Raw genomic sequence first — 17,075 nt, 5'->3', positions numbered from 1 at the left:
AATATTTCGTGCCAATACCTTCTGGCCTGCAAAGTTTCTGTTTAGAAATCAGCTGAAAGTCTTATGGGAGCTCCCTTGTAGGTAACTAACTTCTTTTCTCTTGCTGTCTTTAAGATTCTCTCTTTGTCTTTAACCTTTGTCATTTTAATTATGATGTGTCTTGGTATGGGCCTCTTTGGGTTCATCCTGTTTGGGACTCCCTGTGCAACCTGGGCTTATATGCGTATGTCTATTTCCTTCACCAGGTTAGGGATTTTTTCTGTCATTATTTCTTCAAATAGGTTTTCAATTCCTTGGTCTCTGTCTTCTCCTGGTACCCCTATGATGTGAATGTTGGTACACTTGTTGTTGTTCCAGAGGTCCCTTAAAGTATCCTCATTTTTTTGAATTCTTTTTTCTTTTTGCTATTCTGTTTGGGTGTTTTCCATTACTTTGTTTTCCAAATTGCTGATTTAATCCTCTGCTTCATCTAATCTGATGTTGATTCCATGCCACCTAATGTAGTCTTCATTTCAGTTATTGTATTCTTCATTTCTGACTGGTGCTTTCTTTTGTTTTCTATCTCCCTTTTTATGTTTCCTATCTCTTTGTTAAGGTTCTCACTGAGTTCACCTATTCTTCCCCTAAGTTCTTTGATCATCTTTATAGCAAGTGTTTTGAACTTTGCATCTGATAGAGAGCTTGCCTTCATTTTGTTTAGTTATTTTTCTGGAGTTTTTCTTGTTCTTTCATTTGGAACATGTTTCTTTGTCTCTTCCATTTCACTGCCTCTCTGTGTTTGTTTCTATGTATTAGGTAGGGCTGCTACATCTCCCAGTCTTGGCAGAGTGGCTTTATGTAGTATGTGTCCTTTGGGGCCCAGTGGCACAATCTCCTTGGTCACCTGAGCCAGATGCTCCAGGGGTGTCCCTTGTGTGAGTTGTGTGTGCTCTCCTGTTGTAGTTGAGCTTTGATTGCTGTTGACATGTTAGTGGGTGGGATTGACCCCCAAGCTGACTGGCTGTGAGGACTGGCCATGACTGCAGTGGACAAGAAGGGCTGTGGGGGCAGGGCTGACCCTAGGAAGTGGGATTCACTTTAGCAAGGCTCTGGTGCGTGCTGAGTGCACTCTTTGGGTGTGTCATTTGTGGTGCTAACTGGGTGGTACTCTGGTGTGGTTGAAAGTGAGTCACCGGGTATGTTGGTTCTGGGGCCTCTTTGGAGGGGCTTTGGTGCAGGTCAAAGTCAGTTCCTACCTGTGCCTGGCTGGGGCCACCTGGCAGGAGCTACAAACTGATCTGCTGTTGGTTGCTCCCTGTGTTGGATTTGGAGGTGCCTGGGGGAGATAATGCTATGAACTGAGGTCAGTGGTCACTGAGTGCCAGGTGGAGTGCTGCTTAGCAAGACGTACGGGGTATGCTGAGGCTAGCTGCTGTTTGGGGTTTGTGAACCTTTGAGAAATTTTAGGAAAGTCCGTAATGTGGGTCTCTGCTTATGTGGATTAGCCTCTGAAACAGGTATGGGCTGGGTGTGTGAATTGGGTAGGGTGGAGTCTCAGGGAATCACCAGGGTGGGTTGAGAGCTGTGTTAGCCAGGTTAAAGCAGAGTCAGGTTTGGTGCCTGCATGCAGGCTGTGGTGGGAAAGGGTCAACAAAGGAACATTGGTGCCTGCTGGCACTTTAGTCCCAGGGCTGACCCCCTCCAGCCCTTGCCCTGAAGCCAGACAATTCAGTTCTTCCCATTATATCCCTGGTGCTTTTTGAGGTGCTGTTCCTTCTCTGGAACGTGGGGCGAGTGCTTGTGAGTGAGTGAGTCTGTGCTCAGGACTTTTAAGAAGATGCCTGGGTTTGTAGCAGCCCTCTGTCTCACCAGATGCAATCCCAATCCCCACTGATTTTCACAGCCAGATGTTGTGGGAACTCCTCTTCCTGGCACTGGTTTTCTGGGGAGCCCAGTGAGGGGCTGGGGCTCCTTGCTCCTCAGTGGGGCCTCCACAGTCATGCAGCCAAGATATCTCTCCTGATTCTTAACTGCCACATGTAGCTGTGGGGCCAGCCCATTTCTCATCTTTGTTCTTTCTACCAGTCTCGATGTGGCTGCTTCTCTGTATCCTTAGTTATAGGAGTTCTGTTTAGCTAGTCTTCAGGTGGTTTCCCAGGGTGGATGTTCTGTAATTTAATTGTAATTTTGATGTTGTGGGAGGAGGTGAGCATGGCATTTACCTACTCTGCCATCTTGATCAGAAGTCCTATATCCTATATTTTCAGTAGAAATTGTGTGCCACTCATGAGAGGCTTCTGCTGCTCCTGGTGTGTTGGGACCCAGACACAGCCCTGTGGGTCCCTGAAGCTGCTCCGCCTGCTCAGGGCTGGCATGCACCAGTGTTGTGAATCTGCTCTTTGCTCAGCTTTCCCAGCTGTGCCACGCTGGTGATCCACCAAGCTTCCAGGATAGGCAGGGATTCCCTTAATGAAATTAATTCTTGAAAAAGATTCCTCCAATTAATTTTAATATCCCAATTACTTTATTTGATATATATACTTAAAGGTATATGTCTTAGATAAGGTGTAAATTACATGAAAATAAAATACACATTTTTGTATTTTAGGAAAATTCCCGAATTGTGAGGGTGAAAGTTATAGCTGGAATAGGCCTTGCCAAGAAGGATATCTTGGGAGCTAGGTAAGTATATTAATTTGGGTTGTAATTTTAAAACTTTGCACTTCTTAATGAATTTTTTTCTAAATTTTGGTTGGATGGAAAATTGAGTAATATTATTAGTAAATTGTTGTGCAGAGTAGAACAATAATATTTCCAGTTGGTGGTGTATTAAATTTCTTGATACCTGAATTATTGAACTTGTGAAATTAAACAAACAAAGGTACAACTCGGAGTGGTAGTTATGAGATACATTTATGCATTCTGCTTCTTGGCATTGATAAAATTCTAACAGACTAATCCTTTAGCAGATAACAACCATAAACTCTGAACATAATCTAAAAAGCAGCAACCTGATGGCAGTGGAAAATGAATAGAGCAGGCAAAGTCGAGTGGGGAGTCCATGTGTGGAGGTTGGGACTATACTGAGTTCTCAATTTTATGAATTAGTGTGAGGCCAAGTGGAGTCAGCACCTGGAAAAATTATAGTCTTCATGGTCTGGGAAACCAGAAAACTTAATCTGAAAAAAATATGGCAATGGTGGGGAAGAAATAGAACTGGGGAGTAGATTTCCAAACTAGTCTCCTGACATCTGTTGCTGACCCTGAATCACACATATGATAGCAGATTCAGAGCAACTCAGCTAAGGATAAAAGATATGAACAGAGATCAGAGTTACTGCCCAAGAAAGAGGATTTTTGGTTCTTGTCCAAATGAGATAATTAATTGCATGATAAAATAAAACAGACAAACAAACACTCACCAGAGAAAAACTGCATAATCCGATATCCACAATTAACATTTATAATGTTCAGGATATAATACAATATTATAAGATCTTTAAAAACCAGGAAAATGGAACACATTCTCAATAGAGAAAAGAAAATATGCTGACGGGTGGCCAATTGGCTCAGTTGGTTAGAGCGCAATGCTCATAACACCAAGGACGCTGGTTCAATTCCCACACAGGCCAGTGAGCTGTGCACTCCACAACTAGATTGAAAACAATGACTTGACTTGGAGCTGAGCAGTGCCCACCACAACTAATTGAAAACAACTACTTGACTTGGAGCTGAAAAACACATTTTTCCCCAATATTCCCCAGTAAACATTTTTTTAAAAAAAGAAAGGAAAATATACTCACAATAAATCAAAAGATTGGAAATCTCAGGAATGAAATAGAAACCACAAAAAATGAATATTCTAGAACTAAAGAATGTAACATTTCAAATTAAAATTCTTGGGTGGAATTAACAGCAGAATGGAAATGAAGAGGAAAGATTAGTTGAACTTAAAGATAGATCAATAGAAGTTATTTCCCAATCAGAAAATGAGACAAAGATTTAAAAGTTTTAAAAGATGAGCAGAGCCTAAGGGATTTGTTTGATAATATCAGACAGTCTAATATAAATGTAATTAGAATCCTAGAAATAGAGAAGAGAGAAAGAATGAGGCAAAACATATTTTGAAGAAATAATTGCCAGTTTTTTTCAAAATGAAAGTTACAACTCTGTAGTATCCAAAAATACCAAGCTGGATAAACACTAATCTGAACATACTGAGGCACATAGTAGTCAGACTGCTGAAAACCAAGTATAAAGAAAAATCTTCACTGAAGAAAGAGAAAAAAATGACATATTGCATCCTTGAGAACTATAATTCAGTTAAGGACTGACCTCATAAGAAACTATGGAGGTCAAAAGAAAATGGAGCAATAGAATAACGACTCAATCCAGAATTCTATATTGAGTGAAAATATCCTTTATAATGATGACAAAATAATGACATTTTCAGATAAAACAAAACTATGAGACATTGTTATCAGCAGACCTGCACTATAAGAAAAGCTAAAGGAAGTTCCTCCTGTTAAAAAGAATGGATAATGTAGAAATTTAGATCCTTAGAAAGGAATAAAGAGCATCAGAAATGGTAAATATCTGGGAATATACAGAAGACTTTTTGTTGTTTTCATCTTAACTTTCAAAAATAAAACCTATGCCTGTTTAAATCACAACTTAAACATTATCTTGCAGGATTTATATTATATGCAGATAGACTATACCGTGTTTCCCTGAAAGTAAGACCTAGCTGGACAATCAGCTCTAATGCGTCTTTTGGAGCAAAAATTAATATAAGACCTGGTATTTATATTATATTATATTATATTATATTATATTATATTATATTATATTATATTATATTATATTACATTATATTATATCATACCTGGTTTTATAGTAAAATGAGACTGGGTCTTATATTAATTTCTGTTACAAAAGACGCATTAGAGCTGATTGTCCGGCTAGGTCTCATTTTTGGGGAAACACAGTATATTACAACTATAGTGTAAAGTACAGGGGTGGTGTGGATTATGGACCTGTTTAGTAGAGTGCCACAATATTAAATGTAAGTGGAATAAAAAAATTAAGGGTATATATCGTAATACCTAGATAATAACTACTAAAAATAATGTAAAGAATTATAGATAAAGAAAACCAATAGACATTTTTAAATGAAATCCCTGAAAAAGTAAAATAAACAGAAGGCCAAGAAAGGAAGAACAAATTATCAAAAAAAGCGGGGGGTGGGTAGGGAGGAAGGGGAAAAAGAGAAAACAAATAATAAATTGGTAGACCTAATGTAATAATTAGGTAGACCTAATGTTATATTAAACATTAATGGACTAAGGTAAAGATAATGCAGAGGTGGTTAGAATGAATTGTAAAACAAGACCCAGTTACATGCTGTCTATAAAAGATGCACTTAAAATATGAAGTTATAGGTAAGTTGAAATAAAATAGATGCAAAGAAATGTGCCATGCTGACAGTAAGCTTAAAAAGATTGAAGTGAATACATTAATATCTGATAAAATAGATTTCAACACAAAGAATTATTTACAGACATTTTGTAACAATAAAATAAATTCATCAGGAAGATATAACAAACATAAATTTGTCTGTGCCTGTTAACAGAACTTGAAAATACATGGGGGAAAAAAAAAACTGGACAAAATTAAAGGGACAATTAAAAAAATTCCACAATCATAGTTGGAGACATTAACACCTCTCTCAGAAATTGGTGGAATAACTAGATTTTAAAAAAATCAACAAAAACATGAATTTGAACACTATTATGAACAGCTTTGACCTGAAGAACACTATTTCTAACAACTGCAAAATACACATTCTTTTCAAGTGCACGTGGTATATTCACCAGCATAACCCATACATGTATTATTTACCTATTGCTGCAAAATTATGACCACAAACTTAGCAGCTTAAAAGAATGCACATTTATTATCTCATATTTTTATGGGTCTGAAGGCCCTGTATGGTTTAGGTAGGTCCTCTGTTTCCATGTCTCACAAAGTTTCAATCGAGGTATTGGCCAGGGCTATGGCCTCATCTGAGACTTGTTTGGGGAAGGATCCACTTCCAAACTCATGTGGTTGTGGTTGTTGACAGCATTCAGTTCCTTGGGGGCTGCCAGACCGAGAGTTTCAGTTTCTTGCTGGCTGTCAGTCAGAGCCACCCTAAGTTCCTTGCCACATGGCCTTCTTCATATCGCAGCTCACAAGCTAGCAGCCTGGTTCTTCAGAGCTATCAAAGGAGAGAGTCTCCTAGAAAGATGGGTTACAATCTTACTCGTATGTAATGCAATCGCATACATTTGTCACTTTTGTCATAATGTATTGGTTAGAATTCATAGGTCCTTCCCACATTTAAGAGTTGCGTAACACAAAGGGCATGAACATTAGGAGGTGGGGATGATAGGAGCTACCCTAGAGTCTGTCTGCCATAATATGTTGGGCCATAAAACAATAACTCAAACAACTGCAAAATTCACCTTCTTTTCAAGTGCACATCATACATTCACCAACATAAACCATACGTAGAGCCATAGAACAAGTCTCAGGAATTTTGAAAAGATTGAAATTATATACAGGCTGTTCTCTGATAACAATGGAATAAAGTTAGAAACCAATAACATTAAGATATCTAGAAAAACCCAAATATTTGGAAATAAAACAATACACTTCTGAATAATCTATAGGCTCAAGATGAAATCACAAGAGAAATTAGAAAATACGTTGAACAGAAGGAAAATGAAAATACTGTAATATCAAAATTTGTAGGGTGCAACTTACGTAATATTTGGAGGGAAATTTAGGGTTTTAAAATGTTTAACTTAGAAAAGGAGAAAGGTCTGAATGATTTGAATTCTGATCTTAACAAATTAGAAAAAGAAAAGCATATTAATTCCAAAGTAAGTAGATGGAAGAAAATAAGAAAGATAAAGGCAGAAATTAGTGAACTAGAAAATAGAAAGTAATAAATAAACATCATTGAAATCAATAGCTTGTTCTTTGGAGGGATCAATAAAAATTTTAAACTTCTAGCTAGACTTACCAAGAACAAAAGAGAGAAACAAATGACCATAGTGGGAATGAAAGCAGGGCATTGCTATAGATACTATGGAAATGAAAAAGACGAAAAGAGATCGTTGTGCACAACTTCATACTAACAAAGAATCATGCACAGCTTAAATGAAATAGAAAAATCCTTGAAAGACACAAATTACCAAAAAGAAGCACAGAAGAAATAGAAAACTTGAAAAACCTTTTAAAACAATATATAACAATATATGACCAGGTGGGAGTTTTCCTAAGAATTCAAAGTTCAACATTTTTTTTTAAAAAATCAATTCATCATTTTAATATAGTACAGAAGAAAAAAAATACCATTTCAGTAGGTGAAAAAAATGCATTTGATGAAATCCAAAACACCAGTTTATGATAAAAACTCGCAGCAAGATAGGAATAAAATGCAAGATTGGATTAACATTTGAAAAATTAATCAATGTAGATCACTATATTAATAGAATAAAAGAAAAAGACATGATCATTTTAATAAAAGCAGAACAAACATCTGACACAATTTAACACACATTCATAATAGAAACTCTTCATTTCGGAATGTTCTAAACCTGATTAAGATTATCTGTGAAAAAACCTATAGCTAACATCATACTCAGTGGGGACAGTCTGAGTGCTTTCTACTTAAACTCAGGAATAAGACAAAGTTGTCTGCTCTCATATTCAATTCAGCACTGCTCTGAATGTCCAAGTGATGTAATATGGCAAGGAAAAGAAATAAAAGTAATGCAGACTGAAAAGGAAGAAAACTTTATTTGCAGATATGGTCATGTACATAGAAAACCCTAAGGAATCTACAAAAAAACTGCTAGAACTAATAAAATACAAGGCCCCAAGATACAAAGTAATTGTACCAAAATCAGTTATGTTTTTATATCCTATCAATAAATAATTGGAAAATAAATTTTTAAAATCTCCATTAACATAGCTCCATCGCATAAAAATAAAAAACTTAGAAATATGTTTAACAAAAGATTTGCAAGAAGTGTACACTGAAAACTAGAAAACATTGCTGAGAGAAATTGAAGATCAAAGTCAATGGATAAATATGCCATGTTCATAGATTGGAAGATTCAATATTGTTAGAGTGGTAATTTCTCTCCAAATTGACTAGATTTGGCACAATCCCAATCAAAATCCAGTGTGCTTTTTTGGAGAAAATTGATAAGCTAATTTCAATATTTTTTTAATTAAAATTTATTGGGGTGACAATGGTTAATAAAATTACATAGGTTTCAAGTGCACAGTTCTGTAATACATCATCTATATATCGCATTGTGTGCTCACCACCCAGAGTCAGTTCTCCTTCCATCACCATGTGTTTGATCCCTTTTACCCTTTTCTACCCCCCTTACTCTCTGGTAACCACTAAACTATTGTCTGTGTCTTTGAGTTTTTGTTTCTTTATTTGTTTGTCTTGTTCCTTTGTTGCTTTCAGTTTTATATCCCACATATCAGTGAGGTCATATGGTTCTTGACTTTTTCTGTCTGACTTATTTCGCTTAGCATAATAATCTCAGGATCCATCCATGTTGTCACAAATGGCACTATTTCATCTTTTCTTACGGCAGAGTAGTATTCCATTGTGTATATATACCACAACTTCTTTATCCAATCATTTTCAAAGGACACTTTGGTTGTTTCCATGTCTTGGCCACCATAAATAAAGCTTCAAAGAACATTGGAGCACATATATCTTTACAGATAAATGTTTTCAGATTTTTTGGATAGATACCCAGGAGAGGAATTTCTGGGTCATATGGTAATTGTATTCTTAATTTTTTGAGGAACCTCCACACTGCCTTCCATAGAGGTTGCACCAATCTGCATTCCCACCAATAGTGTATGAGGGCTCCTTTTTCTCCACAGCCTCTCCAACACTTGTTATTATTTGTCTTGATGATAGCCATTCTGACTGGGGTGAGGTGATATCTCATTGTGGTTTTGATTTGCATTTCTCTGATGATTAGGGATATTGAGCATCTTTTCATATGTCTATTGGCCGTCTGTTCTGTCCTCTTTGGAGAAATGTCTCTTCAGGTCCTCTGCCCATTTTTTAGTTGGATTGTTTGGTTTTTGTTGTTGAGTTTTATGAGTTCCTCATATATTTTGGACAGCTAAAGTACATGGGACTATGTCAAACTAAAAAGCTTCTGCACAGCAAAAGAAACCATCAATAAAATAAAGGGGCAACCAACCGAATGGGAGAAGATATTTGCAAATTTCAATATTCTTATAGAAAGTGAAAGGACACGGAATAGCCAAAACAAAGAACAAAATTGTACAACTTATGCTATCTAATTTCAAGACTTACTACACAGCTATAGTAATCAAGACAGAGTGGCATTGGCGTAAGAATAGATAAAGGTATTGTTCAATAGAATAGAATAAAGTGTAGAAATACAGGCGCACACACACACACACACACACACACACACACACAATACATACATATATGGTCTGTTGGTTTTTGACAAAAAGCGTTAAGGTAACTCGAGAGAAAGGATAATCTTTTCAGTACATGATACTGGAACTGGTGGTATGGAACAAAAAGAACCTCGTTCCTTATCACATATCATATAGAAAATTAGTAAGAGCTAAAAATTGTAAAACTTCCAGAAGAACGCATAGAAGAAAATCTTTGCTCTACTGGGTTACATAAAGAATTCTTGAATAGGACTCCAAAAGTATGAACTAGAAAAGAAAGAAAAATGTTAAATTGGACTACATCAGAATTAAAAACGTCTGTTGTTTGAAAGACACAGTTAAGAAAAGGAAAAGGCAAGCCACAGATGGGGAGGAAATATTTTCAAAACATGTATCTGACAAAGGCCTTTAATCCACTTTATATAAAGACCTCTTACAACTCAGTAATAATACAATAAAAGGCCAATTCAAAATGGGCAAAAATCTTGACTTTTCTTCTCCAGGTCTTTTTGTAGAAGACGTTTTATGACAGATAATTATTTTGAACTGAAAGCATTTTGTGAAATTTCATGTGAAAAGCATTTATACCCATGAAATAACTGGGAACAAACTGAGGTCTTGCAAAGTTAGTTCTTGAAAATCATTGAATTAACCATCTTAACCCAAAAGAAAGACTATATTAAAAAATCAAACAAAATTTTAAAAATCTAAAAAGGTTGGAAATCATTTAAAATGTGACTAAAAGATTTTCTTTCTAGTTCTTTTTCTATTTCAATAACATGGTACTTGAGCTTTTTAACAAGGTACAAAAATTACTATAATTACTTACCCTTGCCTAAGGAACTCTTACTTTAAAAAAATTTTTTTTTTTAATTGGGGAAGGGGAACAGGACTTTATCGGGGAACAGTGTGTACTTCCAGGCCTTTTTTCCAAGTCAAGTTGTTGTCCTTTCAATCTTAGTTGTGGAGGGTGCCGTTCAGCTTCAAGTTGTTGTGTTTTCAGTCTTAGTTGTGGAGGGTGCAGATCAGCTCCAGGTCCATTTCTAGTTGCAGGGGGCATAGCCCACCATCCCTTGCGGGAGTCGAACTGGCAACTTTTGTGGTTGAGAGGACGCACTCCAACCAACAGAGCCACCCCGGAGCTCAGCGGCAGCTCAGCTCAAGGTGCCTGTTCAATCTTAGTTGCAGGGGGCACTGCTCACCATCCCTTGTGGGAGTCAAGGAATCCAACTGGCAACCTTGTGGTTGAGAGGATGTGCTCCAACCAGCTGAGCTATCTGGGAGGCAGCTCAGCTCAAGGTGCTGTGTTCAATCTTAGTTGCAGGGGCGGAGCCCACCATCCCTTGCGGGACTCGAGGAGTTGAACTGGCAACCTTGTGGTTGAGAGCCCACTGGCCCATGTGGGAATCGAACCGGCCGCCTTCAGAGTTAGGAGCATGAAGCTCTAACCACCTGAGCCATCGGGCCGGCCCGGAACCCTTACTTTTAAGTGTAGGAAATAATTGTAGAAATTGTTAACGAGGAAAATTCTGTGATTTTTATATTTTGAGTAATCTGATTTTGGGAATAAGCAGCAATTAATTTTCTTTTTTAATTCTAACAGTGATCCTTATGTGAGAGTGACGTTATATGACCCAATGAATGGAGTTTTAACAAGTGTGCAAACGAAAACCATTAAGAAGGTTAGACTTAGAAATATTCAAAAAAATTTTAAATATACTGTTTATATATGACAAAATATTAAAAATTAGTGATACCATGTTTATTGTTTTTCAGACTTTGAATCCAAAATGGAATGAAGAAATATTATTCAGGGTAAGTATGCATTTTATTTCATTAAAACATCAAAAATTTTTTCTCAGTAGGTTAGAATGATAAGTTCTCACTTATAATATTCTAAAATGTATCTTATAAGAATTTGTCAACATTTTAAAAAATTTAAAAAGAGTTAAATCTAGATATCCCCAAGATAACCATTTATCTTGCTATGAAAAACATGTAAGTTAATGAAGAGGTAAAATATGATTCTAAATCTGGAATTATCTTATTCTAATTTAATTTTGTTTTGGAGACTATATGGTAGTCTTATTCCAATTTAGCAGATTTTGGTGTTTTCCCTTAAAGAGGATGCAATATTTGTGTCTCCCCAGTCATTTATTAACTAGACTAATCCACGCAAGAGATGATATGGGCCTACCAATAAGTGGATACATTTCTTCTTTGACACCCTTCGTGCACATTCCTACTGTCCTCCTCACACTGTCTCACTATACCAGAAGTGCAAACTCCAATCAGCAGCTATTTCAGGCCCCTCATTCTGAGAACATCTCGTGGCTATTAGAGTCCTTACTGAGACCAGAGTCAACACCCTACCAGCGGTGGTAGAGATACATATCAGTAATACTGATATATACCAGTATTCCCATTTGTATTCCATCCTTAAAACGTTCTTCCTTGACCTCATATTCCCCTTTTGCTGTTGACTCATTTCTCTGCTCACCTGAATAACCAACATTCTTGAAAGAGTTGCCTGTCCTCGTTGTTTCTGCTTCTCTGATACATTCCTTAACCCCCTCTAATCTAACTCACACCTGTATCATGCGAACAAAATTGCTCTTGCTAAGGTCACCAGTGACCTCCATGGTACCACGTTCATCTAATCTCATCTTATTAGTGTTTTTAGCAGCATTTGACATATTAATAGCTGCCTGTTACTGAAACACCAGCCTCTATGGTGCCACACTTAATTTCAGTCAGGAAAACAGGAGCTACTCTTCCGTATTCCACTTTTGAAGGAATTTATTTTGTTGTTTTTTTGTTTTGTTTTATTTTAATAAAATGACTTAGAAGGAAAAAAATTGCAAAAGCGAATATCTGAGAAGCTGTTACTGAAGATCCAGCCAACAGCACCAACTAGAATGCTTCTGGTTTTTCTTGTTTAGAGAAGGATCTCCCCCACTGTGTTTAGTATGGCATAAAAATAGCATTTTAAATCAGTTGGAAATTTTGGATTCTTAAGGAAATGGTATTGAGTCGACTGAATAATCATATGGAGAAAAATGAAGCTAAATTTCTGGTTTACTTTCGCTAGAGTAAATTCCAGACTTGATAACCTCTGGTTTTGATTGCTTCTTTGGCACGAGTTATTGCTTAGGTGAGAGTTTTACAATTCCCAAGTGGTTGAGCTTTTTATTTATTAACACTTTTATTATTATTTTACATATTTTATTGCGTTTTTCTTAGAAGCATATGTTTTCAACATATTGAAGTTTTTTTTGTACCTCCTACTCTTTTCTCTTTTCTAATGTCATTGCCTTGCACATTTCAAATAATGTTTAATCATTACAGGGATGAATATTTATTTGTCTTATTCCTAATTTTAATGGGAAAATAGATACAGCTTTTCTCCATTAAACATAGCTTTTCATTTTTTATCGCATTAAAGAGGTATTCAGCTATTTTTATTTTTTTGAAGACTTTAAAAGAAAAATATTGACACTTCAAATTTTAGCCATGATGCTGTAATAGGGCATTGAACTTAACCGGATGCTATAAACAACTGTAAAGCTATTAAGGATTTTAGCAGGATCCAGTTTCAAAGCATAATATTCAAAATGTATCCAAAATTATTTTACATACAACAAACTATGAAAATATGACCAATCTGTAAAATAAAAGACAATCAATAAATTCCAGTCCCAAGATGACCCAGTCTTTGGAATTATTAGTAAAACCTTGTAAAGCAGCTTTTTAACTACTGTAACCATGCTCCATGACATAAACACTCTTATAATGAATGGGAAGACAGACGGTTTCAGCATAGAAATCGAAACCATAAAAAAGAATGAAATAGAAATATTACAACTTAAGAATACAACATCTGAAATTTAAAAATCACTGTATGAGTTCAATAACAGAATGGAGTAACAGTAAAAAGAATAGTGAACTTGAAGATAATCAATAGAAATTAATCTGAAGAACAGAAAATAAGGATTGAAAGAAAATTAGTAGAGCCTGAGGGACCTGTGAACCATATTAAAAGAGTCTAATATTTGCATCATTGACGTCTCAGAAGAGGATAAAGATATTGGTGGGAAAAAATATTTGAAGAAATAATGGCCAAGCACTAATATGGACGCAATACTGTGCAAAGATAAGGTGCCAATTTATTTATTAAACCAGAGACCTCAATTTGAGGCTGTGTTCACAACAGAAAGTATACATGGACCCAGGAACAAACTAGTGCAGTAGGAGTGGCCCTACTTACCATCATCCCCAAAAACCCAGTGGGGGACGGCATGCTTCTCATCCCTGGAACTCTGGGCTCTGCTGAATTCTAGGTCTGTGTCCTCAAAGAGACCATGCTCTTTCCAGGGCACATAGTACAGGTCCCATCAAACCCATCTACAGCTGCCACCCGAGTACTCTGGACTCCTTGTGTCCAGAAACCAGCAGGCAATTGGGACCATTACGTTGAGCTTGCATATATAGTCATTCTCCAGGGTCTATCTGCTTTCTGTAGGGACCAGACTAAAGAATTAAATGAACATATTATAGGAGCCACCTTTGTATCTTTTATGTCTTTAGTGGTTGTATTAATATCTGACATTCCCACGAGGTTGCAATATTTATTTTAAACAGCTTTATTGAGATATAATTCACATAACGTATAATTCACCCACTCAAAGTGTACAATTCTGTGTTCTTTAGTATATTCACAGAGTTGTGCAACCCATCACAAAATTATTTTTTGAACATTTTCGTCACCCCAAAAAGAAACCCATACCCACTAGCTGTCACTTCCCTTTTTCTCCTAACACCTGCCCCTCTCCCCAGGCAACCACCAAACTAATTTCTGTCTCTTAGAATTGTCTATTTTAGACATTTCATACAAATGGTATGCAATATGTGGTCTTTGTGTCTGCATTTTTTTCACTTAGCATAATGTTTTCAAGGTTCAATTGCATTAGATCATATATCAGTACTTTATTTCCTTTTGTTTCCAAATAATATTTCATTGTTTGGATAACCACACTTTATTGATCCATGCATCAGTTGATGGCCATCTGGGTTCTTTCCACTTTTTAACTATTATGAATAATGGTGCTATGAACATTTATGTACCAGTTTTTGTGTGGACATAGATTTTCATTTGAGGGGGTATATACCCAGAAGTGGGATTGCTGGATCATATGAGGGGCTGCCAAACTGTTTTCCAACGTGGCTGTACCTTTTTACATTCCCACCAACAGTGTATGTGATTCTGATTTTTCTACATCTTCAACAATACTTGCAATTATCTGTGTTTTCATTATAGTCCTCCTAATGGGTGCGAATTGATAACTAATTATAGTTTTGATTTGCAGTTCCCTGATGTGTAAGTATGTTGAACATCTTTTCATGAGCATATTGACCAGTTGTTTATCTTCTTTAGAGAAAGGTGTGTTCAAATCCTTTGCCCATTTTGTAATTGGGTTATTTGTTTTTTGTTATTGAGTTGTCATAGTTCTTTAGATTTCTAGATTACAAGTTCCTTGTGAGACACATGATTTGCAAACATTTTCTCCCCTTCTCTGGGCTGTCTTTTGACATTAATGTTGTTGTTTGAAGCACAAAATGTCTTAATTTTGATGATATTGAGTGTATCTGTTTTTATCTTTTGTTGCTTGTGCTGTTGTCATTTCTAATCAATATTGTTTTAGATTACTATCTTGACCAGAAGGAGGACAGTTATAGTCTTCTACTTGGCCTTCTCACTGTGAGCTCTTATCCCATAAGCCAAGGAGTCAGTGTGGTGGTGGTGGTGGTGGTGGGGAGGAGATACAGCTTCCAGTGTGTCAATCCCAATTTACACTGGAAAACCAGGGAAATGACTACTGGGTGGATCCACAGAACCAGTAGACTCAGTATAAATTGAACATTAGCCAGGACCCCATTTATTGTCTGGTCCCTGTAAATCCGTGCTCTAATAGGGAAGCCAAGATGATGCTTTGAGTTTCTAGGTATGAGCACAGACCCTGTTTCCAATAGTCCTCAATATGTTTGAGTATCCATTACCTCCAGTATACAGTCACCCACATAAATGGCCATAGTTCTTTTGGAGGGAGGGAGGAGTCATTACAACATACACTTCTTGCAGTGATACAGAATCCTTCCTTCTAAGGACTTAGTCACTTCTTCCATCAGTGGGCTTTGGATCAGAAAGTTGGCTCAGGTTGGGGAGCTGGACAAAGGTTGTGATTTTTTTTTTTCCAATTGGTTCAGCTGCCCTTAGCCACCTGCTTCTCCATTGTTGCCGTCTCATGATTGTACATGGTAAGCAGCACCTTTGTTGGCCACCTGCCTGTTTTGCCCCTAGGGGTGCCATGTTCTACACTCTGCAGGTCAAGTCAAGTCTGCTTTACTGCCCCTTCAACCTGACCAGTCATTACAATAATTGTAGCCCCCTTGATTCTGGCAGTGAAATGCCACTAGCTAGCCTGTATTACTGGGAAAGGGGAGGATCATCCCCTTGCAAGCCTATTAAGGAGCCCAGCTGCGTGACCCCTGCTCCAGCCATCAGTCCTAGCACGCAGAAGAGAGCCACCACCACACTTCTTGGTGATGCTGCTGCCCCTCTCACCAGCACATGCCTGATGACTGAGGTCACTGTGTGTCCTCCGGGCCCTGCCATGCGACAAGAATCTGATAGGTATTTTGGCTTCATGCAATATAGATGTATACTTATTTTTCATTCCAGCATCTCCACTTTCATTGGCCTTTTTCCTCCTGCCCCTGCCATCTGCCAGGGCAACTCAGGGATTTCCACTTGGCTCATTATTTTTTCAGCCTTTTAGGGGCCACTGTAGCAGCAAATTTGCCTCATCTCATGGGGACCTTGACAGGATGTTAAATCTCAAGTCAGTGAAATCTTGCTTATCGAGTCTTATGTTTCTGCTCCTTTGATCAAGCATCATAGTCCCCGGGGTATTTCTCTGGCTCCTACCAGTACATGCTATTTAATTCTTGAAGCTGCTTCCAGATGTAATCTCTTTCATCTTATATCAGGCCCAGCTGGGTTATGCTGGAAGTTAACACTGGTTATTATCTTGGTAGCCAGGGGAGAAGTTAGAGAACCTTCCGAGGAAAGAACCCTTTTCCTTGTCAGGGAGAAGCCTTTGCAGTGTCTTCCTGCACGGAAGAAGAGCTAGCTAGCTCTTATTACAGAGGGATGGGCTACTCTGCAAGTTTTGAGAGTTCAGGGACCTGCACGATCAAAATCTCAGGAGCATCCACCCAGATCCTCCTATCCCACACGTGAGGGCCCCAGCAGGGCCCTGATTTGAACGTAACAGACCTGAGGTGGCTGAGCATTTAAATGCTTCTGAGCTCTGCAACTCTGTCCACTTTGAGCCTGCTCCCCAGTTGTGTCGTCTTTTCTACTCCAAGAGATGCAGACCTCTTTATAAGCTACCAACGAGGCCCTGTGTCTCTCATATTTAACCAGCTGTTTAATCGCCCTTATTTTCTCATTATCTCTCTGTAAGTCATTAATACAGCATAGTAATAACTAGCCAAGTCCATTGTTGTTTTTG

General features: G+C 37.5%; 1 protein-coding gene across 2 annotated transcripts in view; it reads left to right on the top strand.

Annotated features, from left to right (window-relative positions):
• NEDD4 (NEDD4 E3 ubiquitin protein ligase) overlaps positions 1–17,075 on the top strand; it is a 113,763-nt gene that overhangs the window by 14,857 nt on the left and 81,831 nt on the right. For both annotated transcript variants that reach the window (XM_074327712.2, XM_019732300.3), the window contains exons 2-4: positions 2,588–2,661; positions 11,105–11,183; positions 11,278–11,316. In XM_074327712.2, the coding sequence (XP_074183813.1) occupies positions 2,588–2,661; positions 11,105–11,183; positions 11,278–11,316 (192 nt within the window). The remainder of the gene's footprint in view (positions 1–2,587; positions 2,662–11,104; positions 11,184–11,277; positions 11,317–17,075) is intronic.

The sequence above is a fragment of the Rhinolophus sinicus genome, chromosome 3 (genome assembly GCF_057876585.1).
Source record: "Rhinolophus sinicus isolate RSI-liver-muscle chromosome 3, RSI-T2T, whole genome shotgun sequence".
Classification (NCBI taxonomy): Eukaryota; Metazoa; Chordata; class Mammalia; order Chiroptera; family Rhinolophidae; genus Rhinolophus; species Rhinolophus sinicus.
This window is presented reverse-complemented; position numbering and strand designations above follow the sequence as displayed.